The sequence below is a fragment of the Chlamydotis macqueenii genome, unplaced genomic scaffold (genome assembly GCF_036417535.1).
Source record: "Chlamydotis macqueenii isolate bChlMac1 unplaced genomic scaffold, bChlMac1.mat HAP1_SCAFFOLD_172, whole genome shotgun sequence".
Classification (NCBI taxonomy): Eukaryota; Metazoa; Chordata; class Aves; order Otidiformes; family Otididae; genus Chlamydotis; species Chlamydotis macqueenii.
The window spans coordinates 148,704-161,111 of NW_028239067.1; the positions used below are offsets into that span (position 1 = coordinate 148,704).

General features: G+C 63.2%; 1 protein-coding gene across 1 annotated transcript; it reads left to right on the top strand.

The window, feature by feature from the left end:
• Positions 1-747: 747 nt before the first annotated feature.
• On the top strand, positions 748-2,421 carry LOC147596101 (protein NDRG2-like; the record flags this gene model as incomplete). The annotated part of the gene is made up of 4 exons (XM_086771664.1): positions 748-804; positions 1,151-1,245; positions 2,172-2,216; positions 2,310-2,421. Coding segments are annotated over 4 exons (309 nt in total), but the record flags the coding sequence as incomplete, so codon positions are not given.
• Positions 2,422-12,408: the final 9,987 nt, after the last annotated feature.

The window sequence follows — 12,408 nt, forward strand, 5'->3', positions numbered from 1 at the left end:
GGGCCGCTGTGGGTCCCTACGGTGTCTGTGGGTCGCTGTGGGTCGCTGTGGGTCACGGTGGGTCCCTACGGTGTCTGTGGGTCGCTGTGGGTCGCTGTGGTGTCTGTGGCTCGCTGTGGGTCGCTGTGGGTCACTGTGGGTCACTGTGGTGTCTGTGGGTCGCTGTGGGTCGCTGTGGGTCGCTGTGGGTCCCTACGGTGTCTGTGGGTCGCCGTGGGTCGCTGTGGGCCGCTGTGGGTCCCTACGGTGTCTGTGGGTCGCTGTGGGTCGCTGTGGGTCACGGTGGGTCCCTACGGTGTCTGTGGGTCGCTGTGGGTCGCTGTGGTGTCTGTGGGTCGCTGTGGGTCGCTGTGGGTCACTGTGGGTCACTGTGGTGTCTGTGGGTCGCTGTGGGTCGCTGTGGTGTCTGTGGGTCGCTGTGGGTCGCTGTGGGTCACTGTGGGTCACTGTGGTGTCTGTGGGTCGCTGTGGGTCGCTGTGGGTCCCTACGGTGTCTGTGGGTCGCTGTGGGTCGCTGTGGGTCGCTGTGGGTCCCTACGGTGTCTGTGGGTCGCTGTGGGTCCCTACCGTGTCTGTGGGTGTCTGTGGGTCGCCGTGGGTCACTGCGGGTCGCTGTGGGTCCCTACGGTGTCTGTGGGTCGCTGTGGGTCGCTGTGGGTCGCGGTGGCTCCCTACGGTGTCTGTGGGTGCCGGTGGATCGCGGTGGGTCGCCGTGGGTCGCCGTGGGTCCCACGGGTGCCCCCCCAGCTGTCGGGCCTGACGTCCTCCAGCAGCGAGCTCATCCTGGCGCACCTCTTCACGCAGGTCGGGCGGGGGGGCACTTGGGGGTCCCGTGGGGGGCCACTTGTGGGTCCGGGGGGCGCTTGGGGGTCTGGGGAGGGCCACTTGTGGGTCCTGGGGGTCAGTTTTGGGGGCCCTCAAGGGGCACTTGGGGGGCCTGTGGGGGGCACTTGGGGGGCCCAGAGTCCACCTGGAGGCCCCAAGGGCCACTTGTGGGTCGGGGGGGGCACTTATGGGTCAGGGAGCTCAGTTAAGGGTTGGGGGAGGGTCACTTGTGGGTCACAGGGTGGGGGCGGGGTGGGGGCGGGGCTGTGACATGGGGGCGGGGCAGGGGCGGGGCAGGGGCGGGGCTGTGACGCGCAGGCCGCAGGAGGAGCTGGCGGCCGCCCCTCCCCCGGTGCAGCAGGCCCGGCGGCGGCTGGGGGCGGCGCCCAACGCCCCCCTGCTCTGGGCCATGTACAACAGGTACTGGGCAAACTGGGGGCGCTGCGGCGGGGCTGCGGGGCACTGGGACTGCCCTCGGAGCACTGGGATCGAGCTGGGATTGAACTGGGAGGGAACTGGGAGGGGCTGGAATGGAACTGGGGGGACTGGTGGGGACTGGGAGGGGACTGGGAGGGACTGGGAGGGGACTGGGACTGGGCTAGGAGGACTGGGACTGAACTGGGATTGAACCGGGGCGGACTGGGAGGGAACTGGGGGGGCTGGGAGGGGCTGGGAGGGACTGGGATTGGGCTAGGAGGACTGGCATCGAACTGGGATTGAACTGGGATTGAACCGGGGGGGACTGGGAGGGAACTGGGGGGGGACTGGGACTGGGCTAGGAGCACTGGGATTGAACCGGGGGGGGACTGGGATGGAACTGGGGGGACTGGGGGGGGACTGGGGGGGACTGGGGGGGACTGGCAGGGGACTGCGAGGGGACTGGGGGGGACTGCGAGGGGACTGGGGGGGACTGGGATTGAACTGGGATTGAACCGGGGGGGATTGGGAGGGAACTGGGAGGGACTGGGACTGGGCTAGGAGGACTGGGACTGAACTGGGATTGAACCGGGGGGGACTGGGATCGAACTGGGGGGCTGGGAGGACTGGGAGGGGACTGGGGGGGGTCTGGGATGGGATTTGGGGGCACTGGGATCAGACTGGGATGGAGTGGGAGGGTACTGGGGAAACTGGGATCAAACTGGGAGGAATTGGGATTGAACTGGGATGGAGCTGGGGGGGGTACCGGGGGGCTGGGAGGGACTGGGAGCAACTGGGATTGAGCTGAGGGGAACTGGAAGGGAACTGGGAGGGACTGGGAGAGAACTGGGAGGGAACTGGGGAGAAAATAGGGGGAACTGGGATCAAACTGGGAGGCACTAGGATGAACTGGGACACCCCCCTTGCAGCCGCGGGGACCTGGGCCTGCAGCGCAGCGGGGCCAACAGCCTGCGGTGAGTGACCCCTGACCCCTGACCCCACGTGACCCCCGTGACCCCACGTGACCCCCGTGACCCCCCCGCGACCCCTGACCTTTGCCCCCCCAGCTGCCCGGTGCTGCTGGTGGTGGGCGACAACTCCCCCCACAAGGACGCCATGGTGAGTGACGTCACTGGTGATGTCACCGGGCCTCCTGTGATGTCACCGGGCCTCCTCTGAGGTCACATGACACCCCCCATGGGGTCACACAGGGTCAGAGGTCATGGGGTCAGAGGTCATGGGGTCACAGAGGGTCAGAGGTCACAGGGGCTCAGAGGACTGCTGGGGGGGGGGGACCGGGCCTTACCGGGGTCGCGAGGTCAGAGGTCAGCCAGGGGTCAGAGGTCACCGGGGAGGGGTCGGAGGTCACGGCCCCACCCGCGCAGCCGGCCAAGCTCACCGAGGCCTTCAAGTACTTCCTGCAGGGCATGGGCTACCGTGAGTACCGCCTAACGAGCCACCGCTAATTAACACTCCTGGGGGGGTAATTAGCGCTCGGGGCGGGTAATTAAGCCGCTCTGCATAATTAATTACCGCCGGGGTGGGGGGCTCGTTTGCGTGCTGGAAGGGGAAAACTCAGCTGAGGTGGGGGAGTTAATTACACCGGGGGGGGGGTAATTAGCGGTGCAATTAATTAACCTGGACCTGGGGGGAGTAATTAGCTGCTGCGAGGCAGGAATTAATTGACCTGAGGCTTAATTAACGCTCCTCAGTTCTAATTAACATCACCTCCCCCCTCCACCCAGGGCAATTAAATGCAGTTCCAGGAGGGGGGGGCGTGGCCTGGGGAGGGGGCGTGGCCCGGGGGGAGGAGGGGGCGTGGTGGCCCGGGAGGGAGGAGGGGGGCGTGGCCCGGGAGGGAGGAGGGGGCGTGGCCCGGGAGGGAGGAGGGGGCGTGGCCCGGGAGGGAGGAGGGGGCGTGGCCCCGGGAGGGAGGGAGGGGGCGTGGCCCGGGGGGAGGAGGGGGGCGTGGCCCGGGAGGGAGGGGGCGTGGCCCGGGAGGGAGGAGGGGCGTGGCCCGGGAGGGAGGAGGGGGCGTGGCCCGGGGGGGGAGGAGGGGGCGTGGCCCGGGGGGAGGAGGGGGGCGTGGCCCGGGGCACCACCTGGCGCACGGGGGAGGCGTGGCCCGGGGTGGGAGGGAGGGGGGTGGGCGTGGCCGGGGAGGGGAGGGGCGGGGCGCGGCCCTGGGGCCCCCCCCTCCCCGCACGTGGCGGCGGCGGCCATGACGTGGCTGTCGCGCTCCCGCACCGCCTCGCTCTCCAGCGCGGCCTCGGGGGACGGGGGGCGGGGGCCGCAGGGCCCTGTCCCGCGGCAGGCCCTGGTGGGGGGCGGGGCGCCCCCCGCCCCCTGAGGGACCCCCCCCCGGGACCGCGCTCCATCCCCGCAAAATCCCCCCCCACCCCCCATCCGGGGACCCCCCCCCCCCTTAAAATCCCCGCACCCCAGGACCCCTAGACCCCCTAAGCACCCCCCCCCCCCGCACAGGGGGCCTGCCCCCGAAATGGTTTGAGGCCCCCCCCCCCCCCCCCCCCCCCCCCGCCCCCCAACCCCCGGGACCCCCCCCCCCCCCCCCCCCCCCCCCCCCACAATGCCCCCCCCACCCCCCCCCCCCCCCCCCCCAACCCCCCCCGGACCCCCTCCCCCCCCCCCCGGTCCCCCCAACCCCCTGCCCCCCCCTTGGCTCCGCCCCTTCCCCCCCCCCCCCCCCCGGGACACCCCATCCCGGTGACCCCCCACCCCCCCCCGGGATCCCCTAACGGTTGGACCCCCCCCCCCCCTCAAAGCCCCCCCACCCCCCCCAAAATCCCCCACCCCCCGGACCCCAAACCCCCCACCCTCCCCCCAAGGAAACCCTCTGACCCCCCCCCAAACCCTTTGGGACTCCGGTCCCCCAAGCACCCCCCCCCCCCCATACCCCCGACCCCCCCCATCCCGGGACCCCCAAACCCCCCCCCCCCCCCGGATCCCCCTAGAACGGTTGGGACCCCCCCCCCACCCCTCAAAGCCCCCCCACCCCCCCAAACTCCCCCACCACCCCGGACCCCAAACCCCCCACCCTCCCCCCAAGAACCCCTCTGACCCCCCCCCCAAACTCTTTGGGACTTCCGCCCCCCAAGCCCCCCCCCCCCCCCCCCCCATAACCCCCCGACCCCCCCCATCCCGGGATCCCCCAACCCCCCCCCCTCCCCCCCGCCCCGGGATCCCCCTAGAACGGTTTTGGGACCCCCCCCCCCCCCCACCCTCTCAAAGCCCCCCCACACCCCCCAAAATCCCCCCACCGCCGGACCCCAAACCCCCCACCCTCCCCCCAAGAACCCCTCTGAACCCCCCCCCAAACTCTTTGGGACTCCGCCCCCCCCAAGCCCCCCCCCCCCCCATACCCCCGACCCCCCCCATCCCGGGACCCCCAACCCCCCCCCCCCCCCATCCCGGGACCCCCAACCCCCCCCCCCCCCGGGATCCCCCTAGAACGGTTTGGGACCCCCCCCCACCCTCTCAAAGCCCCCCCACCCCCCCAAACTTTCCCACCCCGGACCCCAAACCCCCCACCCTCCCCCCTAAGAACCCCCTCTGACCCCCCCTCAAACCCTTTGGGACTCCGCCCCCCAAGCCCCCTCCCCCCATACCCCCGACCCCCCCATCCCGGGACCCCCAAACCCCCCCCCCGATCCCCCTAGAACGGTTTGGGACCCCCCCCCCACCCTCTCAAAGCCCCCCCACCCCCCCAAACTCCCCCACCCCGGACCCCAATACCTCCCACCCTGCCCCCAAGAAACCCCTCTGACCCCCCCCCTAAACCCTTTGGGACTCCGCCCCCCAAGCCCCCCCCCCCATACCCCCGACCCCCCCATCCCGGGACCCCCAACCCCCCCCCCCCCGGGAATCCCCCCTAGAACGGTTTGGGGACCCCCCCCCCAAAATCCCCCGTCCCCCCCCACCCCCGGACCCCAAACCCCCCGGGCGCCCCCCGCCCCCGCGGTGCCGGTACCGGAGCCGGGCCTCGCCCCCGCCGCTCTCCCCGCCAATAAAAACGCCGCGGCGCTGCCGCTTCCTGCTTCCTGCTTCCTGCCTTCTCTCCGCCACCGGCGCGCCCGCCGCCCCTCAACGCGCATGCGCCCACGCCCCCCCAACCGGCTCCGCGCCGGTCTCCCGCCCCTCACAGTCCAGCTGTGCGCGCATGCGCGGGAGCTCGGCGACCCCCCCCCCCCGCAAGTTGGGGGGCAGGAGACCACTTTGGGGTGAGAGCGCATTTTGGGGGGCACGGCGCCATTTTGGGGGGGTAGAAGGCCCAGTTGTGGGGCAGGAGGCCACTTTCGGGGGTGAGAGCGCATTTTGGGGGGCACGGTGCCATTTTGGGGGGGTAGAAGGCCCAGTTGTGGGGCAGGAGGCCACTTTCGGGGGCGAGAGTGCATTTTGTGGGGCACGACGCCATTTTGGGGGGTAGAAGGCCCAGTTGTGGGGCAGGAGGCCACTTTCGGGGGTGAGAGCGCATTTTGGAGGGCACGACGCCATTTTGGGGGTGTAGAAGGCCCAGTCATGGGGCAGGAGGCCACTTTCAGGGGCGAGAGCGCATTTTGGGGGGCACGACGCCATTTTGGGGGTGTAGAAGGCCCAGTTGTGGGGCAGGAGGCCCTGTTGGTCAGGGAAAGCGCAGAACCCCGATGTCTGTGGTGCTGTAGATGCACTGCCACTGTCCGGTGAGGAACAGCAAGAGCTTGACTGGCTGGCACTTTCGGTGTGGGAGCAATCGTAGGACGTTTGTGATTTTAGGGGTTTTTATTCACTGGGCGCCCAGGTGCAGCTGGTGGTAAAGGTCGAAGCCCTGTTGGTCAGGGAAAGCTCGGAGCCCCGATGTCTGTGGTGCTGTAGATGCGCTGGGAATGGCCGGTGAGGAGCAGCAAGAGCTTGACTGGCTGGCACTTTCGTTGTGGGAGCAATCGTCCGACGTTTTTGATTTTTCAGGGTTTTTTTTCAGTGGGCGCCCAAGTGCAGCTGGTGGTAAATGTCGAAGCCCTCTTGGTCAGGGAAAGCCCGGAGCCCCGATGTCTGTGGTGCTGTAGATGCGCTGGGAATGGCCGGTGAGGAGGCAGCAAGAGCTTGACTGGCTGGCACTTTTGGTGTGGGAGCAATCGTGCGATGTTCGTGATTTTTCGTTTATTTTTTTCAGTGGGCGCCCAGGTGCAGCTGGTGGTAAACGTCGAAGCCCTGTTGGTCAGGGAAAAGCCCGGAGCCCCGATGTCTGTGGTGCTGTAGATGCGCTGGGAATGGCCGGTGAGGAGCAGCAAGAGCTTGACTGGCTGGCACTTTCAGTGTGGGAGCAATCGTGCGATGTTCGTGATTTTTCGTTTATTTTTTTCAGTGGGCGCCCAGGTGCAGCTGGTGGTAAACGTCGAAGCCCTGTTGGTCAGGGAACGCCCGGAGCCCCGATGTCTGTGGTGCTGTAGATGCGCTGGGAATGGCCGGTGAGGAGCAGCAAGAGGTTGACTGGCTGGCACTTTTGGTGTGGGAGCAATCGTGCGATGTTCGTGATTTTTCGTTTATTTTTTTCAGTGGGCGCCCAGGTGCAGCTGGTGGTAAACGTCGAAGCCCTGTTGGTCAGGGAACGCCCGGAGCCCCGATGTCTGTGGTGTTGTAGATGCGCTGGGAACGGCCGGTGAGGAGCAGCAAGAGGTTGAGAGGCTGGCATTTAAAGTGTGGCAGGAATCGTCCGACATTTGTGATTGTTGGGGTTTTTTTTTCAGGGGGCACCCAGGTGCAGCTGGTGGTAAATGTCGAAGCCCTGTTGGTCAGGGAAAGCCCGGAGCCCCGATGTCTGTGGTGCTGTAGATGCGCTGGGAATGGCCGGTGAGGAGCAGCAAGAGCTTGACTGGCTGGGACTTTCGGTGTGGGATCAATCGTCCGACGTTCGTGATTTTTCGGGGTTTTTTTTCAGTGGGCGCCCAGGTTCAGCTGGTGGTAAACGTCGAAGCCCTGTTGGTCAGGGAAAGCCCACAGCCCCGATGTCTGTGGTGCTGTAGATGCGCTGGGAATGGCCGGTGAGGAGCAGCAAGAGCTTGTGTTGCTGGCACTTTCGGTGTGGGATCAATCGTCCGATGTTCGTGATTTTTCGGGGTTTTACTTTCAGTGTGCGCCCAGGTTCAGCTGGTGGTAAACGTCGAAGCCCTGTTGGTCACGGAAAGCCCGGAGCCCCGATGTCTGTGGTGCTGTAGATGCGCTGCCAATGGCCGGTGAGGAGCAGCAAGAGCTTGACTGGCTGGCACTTTGGGTGTGGGAGCAATCGTCCGACGTTCGTGATTTTTCGGGGTTTTATTTCAGTGGGCGCCCAGGTTCAGCTGGTGGTAAATGTCGAAGCCCTGTTGGTCAGGGAAAGCCCACAGCCCCGATGTCTGTGGTGCTGTAGATGCGCTGCCAATGGCCGTTGAGGAGCAGCAAGAGCTTGACTGGCTGGGACTTTCAGTGTGGGAGCAATCGTCCGACGTTTGTGATTTTTCGGGGTTTTTTTTCAGTGGGCGCCCAGGTTCAGCTGGTGGTAAACGTCGAAGCCCTGTTGGTCAGGGAAAGCCCGGAGCTCCGATGTCTGTAGTGCTGTAGATGAGCTGCCAGTGGCCGGTGAGGAACTGCAAGAGCTTGACTGGCTGGCACTTTCGGTGTGGGATCAATTGTCTGACGTTTTTGATTTTTCAGGGTTTTTTTTCAGTGGCCAACTAGGTGCAGCTGGTGGTAAATGTCGAAGGCCTGTTGGTCAGGGAAAGCCCAGAGCCGCGATGTCTGTGGTGCTGTAGATGCGCTGCCGAAGTCCGGTGAGGAGCAGCAAGAGCTTGAATGGATGGCACTTTCAGTGTGGGAGCAATAGTCCGACGTTTGTGATTTTTCGGGCTTTTTTTCAGTGGGCACCCAGGTGCAGCTGGTGGTAAACGTCGAAGCCCTGTTGGTCAGGGAACGCCCGGAGCCCCGATGTCTGTGGTGCTGTAGATTTGCTGGGAATGTCCGGTGAGGAGCAGCAAGAGCTTGACTGGCTGGCACTTTCGGTGTGGGAGCAATCGTCCGATGTTCATGATTTTTCGTTTATTTTTTTCAGTGGGCGCCCAGGTGCAGCTGATGGTAAATGTCGAAGCCCTCTTGGTCAGGGAAAGCGTAGAACCCCGATGTCTGTGGTGCTGTAGATGCACTGCCAAAGTCCGGTGAGTAGCAGCAAGAGCTTGAGTTGCTGGCACTTTCGTTGTGGGAGCAATCGTCCGACGTTCGTGATTTTTCGGGGTTTTATTTCAGTGGGCGCCCAGGTGCAGCTGGTGGTAAATGTCGAAGCCCTGTTGGTCAGGGAAAGCCCGGAGCCCCGATGTCTGTGGTGCTGTAGATGCGCTGGGAATGGCCGGTGAGGAGCAGCAAGAGCTTGACTGGCTGGCACTTTCGGTGTGGGAGCAATCGTCCGACGTTCGTGATTTTTCGGGGTTTTATTTCAGTGGGCGCCCAGGTGCAGCTGGTGGTAAACGTCGAAGCCCTGTTGGTCAGGGAAAGCCCAGAGCCCCGATGTCTGTGGTGCTGTAGATGCACTGCCAAAGTCCGGTCAGTAGCAGCAAGAGCTTGAGTTGCTGGCACTTTCGTTGTGGGAGCAATCGTCCGACGTTCGTGATTTTTCGGGGTTTTATTTCAGTGGGCGCCCAGGTGCAGCTGGTGGTAAATGTCGAAGCCCTGTTGGTCAGGGAAAGCCCGGAGCCCCGATGTCTGTGGTGCTGTAGATGCGCTGGGAATGGGCGGTGAGGAGCAGCAAGAGCTTGACTGACTGGCACTTTTGGTGTGGGAGCAATCGTCCGATATTCGTGATTTTTCTTTTATTTTTTTCAGTGGGCGCCCAGGTGCAGCTGGTGGTAAACGTCGAAGCCCTGTTGGTCAGGGAAAGCGCAGAACCCCGATGTCTGTGGTGCTGTAGATGCGCTGGGAATGGCCGGTGAGGAGCACCAAGAGCTTGACTGGCTGGCACTTTCAGTGTGGGAGCAATCGTCCGACGTTCGTGATTTTGGGGGTTTTATTTCAGTGGGCGCCAAGGTTCAGCTGGTGGTAAACGTCGAAGCCCTGTTGGTCAGGGAAAGCCCGGAGCCCCGATGTCTGTGGTGCTGTAGATGCGCTGCCAAAGTCCGGTGAGGAGCAGCAAGAGCTTGTGTTGCTGGCACTTTCGGTGTGGGAGCAATCGTCCGACGTTCGTGATTTTTCGGGGTTCTTTTCAGTGGGAGCCCAGCTGCAGCGAGTGGTAAACGTCGAAGCCCTGTTGGTCAGGGAAAGCGCAGAACCCCGATGTCTGTGGTGCTGTAGATGCATTGCCAAAGTCCGGTGAGTAGCAGCAAGAGCTTGAGTTGCTGGCACTTTTGTTGTGGGAGCAATAGTCCGAGGTTCGTGATTTTTCGGGGTTTTATTTCAGTGGGCGCCCAAGTGCAGCTGGTGGTAAATGTCGAAGCCCTGATGGTCAGGGAAAGCCCGGAGCCCCGATGTCTGTGGTGCTGTAGATGCGCTGGGAATGGCCGGTGAGGAGCAGCAAGAGCTTGACTGGCTGGCACTTTCAATGTGGGAACAATCGTCCGACGTTCGTGATTTTTCGGGTTTTTTTTCCAGTGGGCGCCCAGGTTCAGCTGGTGGTAAACGTCGAAGCCCTGTTCGTCAGGGAATGCCCGGAGCCCCGATGTCTGTGGTGCTGTAGATGCGCTGGGAATGGCCGGTGAGGAGCAGCAAGAGCTTGACTGTCTGGCACTTTTAGTGTAGGAGCAATCGTCCGACGTTCGTGATTTTTCGGGGTTCTTTTCAGTGGGAGCCCAGGTGCAGCTGGTGGTAAATGTCGAAGCCCTGTTGGTCAGGGAAAGCCCGGAGCCCCGATGTCTGTGGTGCTGTAGATGCACTGCCACTGTCCGGTGAGGAGCAGCAAGAGTTTGACTGGCTGGCACTTTTGGTGTGGGAGCAATCGTCCGACGTTCGTCCTTTTTCAGGGTTTTTTTTCAGTGGGCAACCAGGTGCAGCTGGTGGTAAACGTCGAAGGCCTGTTGGTCAGGGAAAGCCCGGAGCCACGATGTCTGTGGTGCTGTAGATGCGCTGCAAATGGCCGGTGAGGAGCAGCAAGAGCTTGGCTGGCTGGCACTTTCGGTGTGGTAGCAATCGTCCGACGTTCGTGATTTTTCGGGGTTTTACTTTCAGTGGGCGCCCAGGTGCAGCTGATGGTAAATGTCGAAGCCCTCTTGGTCAGGGAAAGCGTAGAACCCCGATGTCTGTGGTGCTGTAGATGCACTGCCAAAGTCCGGTGAGTAGCAGCAAGAGCTTGAGTTGCTGGCACTTTCGGTGTGGGAGGAATCGTCTGACGTTCGTGATTTTTCGGGGTTTTTTTTCAGTGGGCGCCCAGGTGCAGCTGGTGGTAAACGTCGAAGCCCTGTTGGTCAGGGAAAGCCCGGAGCCCCGATGTCTGTGGTGCTGTAGATGCGCTGGGAATGGCCGGTGTTCAGCAGCTAGAGCTTGACTGTCTGGCACTTTTGGTGTGGGAGCAATCGTCCGACGTTCGTGATTTTTCGGGGTTCTTTTCAGTGGGAGCCCAGGTTCAGCGAGTGGTAAACGTCGAAGCCCTGTTGGTCAGGGAAAGCCCGGAGCCCCGATGTCTGTGGTGCTGTAGATGCACTGCCACTCTCCGGTGAGGAGCAGCAAGAGCTTGACTGGCTGGCACTTTTGGTGTGGGAGCAATCGTCCGACGTTCGTGATTTTTCGGGATTTTACTTTCAGTGGGCGCACAGGTGCAGCTGGTGGTAAATGTCGAAGCCGTGTTGGTCAGGGAAAGCCCGGAGCCCCGATGTCTGTGGTGCTATAGATGCGCTGGCAATGGGCGGTGAGGAGCAGCAGGAGCTTGAGTTGCTGGCACTTTCAGTGTGGGAGCAATCGTCGGACGTTTGTGATTTTTGGGGATTTTTATTCACTGGGCGCCCAGGTTCAGTAGGTGGTAAACATCGAAGGCCTGTTGGTCAGGGAAAGCCCAGAGCCCCGATGTCTGTGGTGCTGTAGATGCGCTGGGAATGGCCGGTGAGGAGCAGCAAGAGCTTGACAGGCTGGCATTTAAGGTGTGGCAGGAATCGTCCGACGTTCGTGATTTTTGGGGTTTTTTTTTCAGGGGGCACCCAGGTGCAGCTGGTGGTAAATGTCGAAGCCCTGTTGGTCAGGGAAAGCCCGGAGCCCCGATGTCTGTGGTGCTGTAGATGCACTGCCAAAGTCCGGTGAGGAGCAGCAAGAGCTTGACAGGCTGGCACTTTCGGTGTGGGAGCAATCGTCCGACGTTCGTGATTTTTCGGGGTTCTTTTCAGTGGGAGCCCAGCTGCAGCGAGTGGTAAACGTCGAAGCCCTGTTGGTCAGGGAAAGCCCGGAGCCCCGATGTCTGTGGTGCTGTAGATGCGCTGGGAATGGCCGGTGAGGAGCAGCAAGAGCTTGACTGGCTGGCACTTTCGTTGTGGGAGCAATCGTGCGATGTTCGTGATTTTTCGTTTATTTTTTTCAGTGGGCGCCCAGTTGCAGCTGGTGGTAAACGTTGAAGCCCTGTTGGTCAGGGAAAGCCCGGAGCCGGGATGTCTGTGGTGCTGTAGATGCACTGCCACTGTCCGGTGAGGAGCAGCAAGAGCTTGACTGGCTGGCACTTTTGGTGTGGGAGCAATCGTCCGACGTTCGAGATTTTTCGGGGTTTTATTTCAGTGGGCGCCCAGGTGCAGCTGGTGGTAAATGTCGAAGCCCTGTTGGTCAGGGAAAGCCCGGAGCCCCGATGTCTGTGGTGCTGTAGATGCGCCTCCAATGGCCGGTGAGGAGCAGCAAGAGCTTGAGTTGCTGGCACTTTCGGTGTGGGAGCAATCGTCCGACGTTTGTGATTTTTCGTTTATTTTTTTCAGTGGGCGCCCAGGTGCAGCGGGTGGTAAACGTCGAAGCCCTGTTGGTCAGGGAAAGCCCGGAGCCCCGATGTCTGTGGTGCTGTAGATGCGTTCGGAATGGGCGGTGAGGAGCAGCAAGAGCTTGACTGGCTGGCACTTTCAGTGTGGGAGCAATAGTCCGACGTTTGTGATTTTTGGGGGTTTTATTTCAGTGGGCGCCCAGGTTCAGCTGGTGGTAAACGTTGAAGCCCTGTTGGTCAGGGAAAGCTCGGAGCCCCGATGTCTGTGGTGC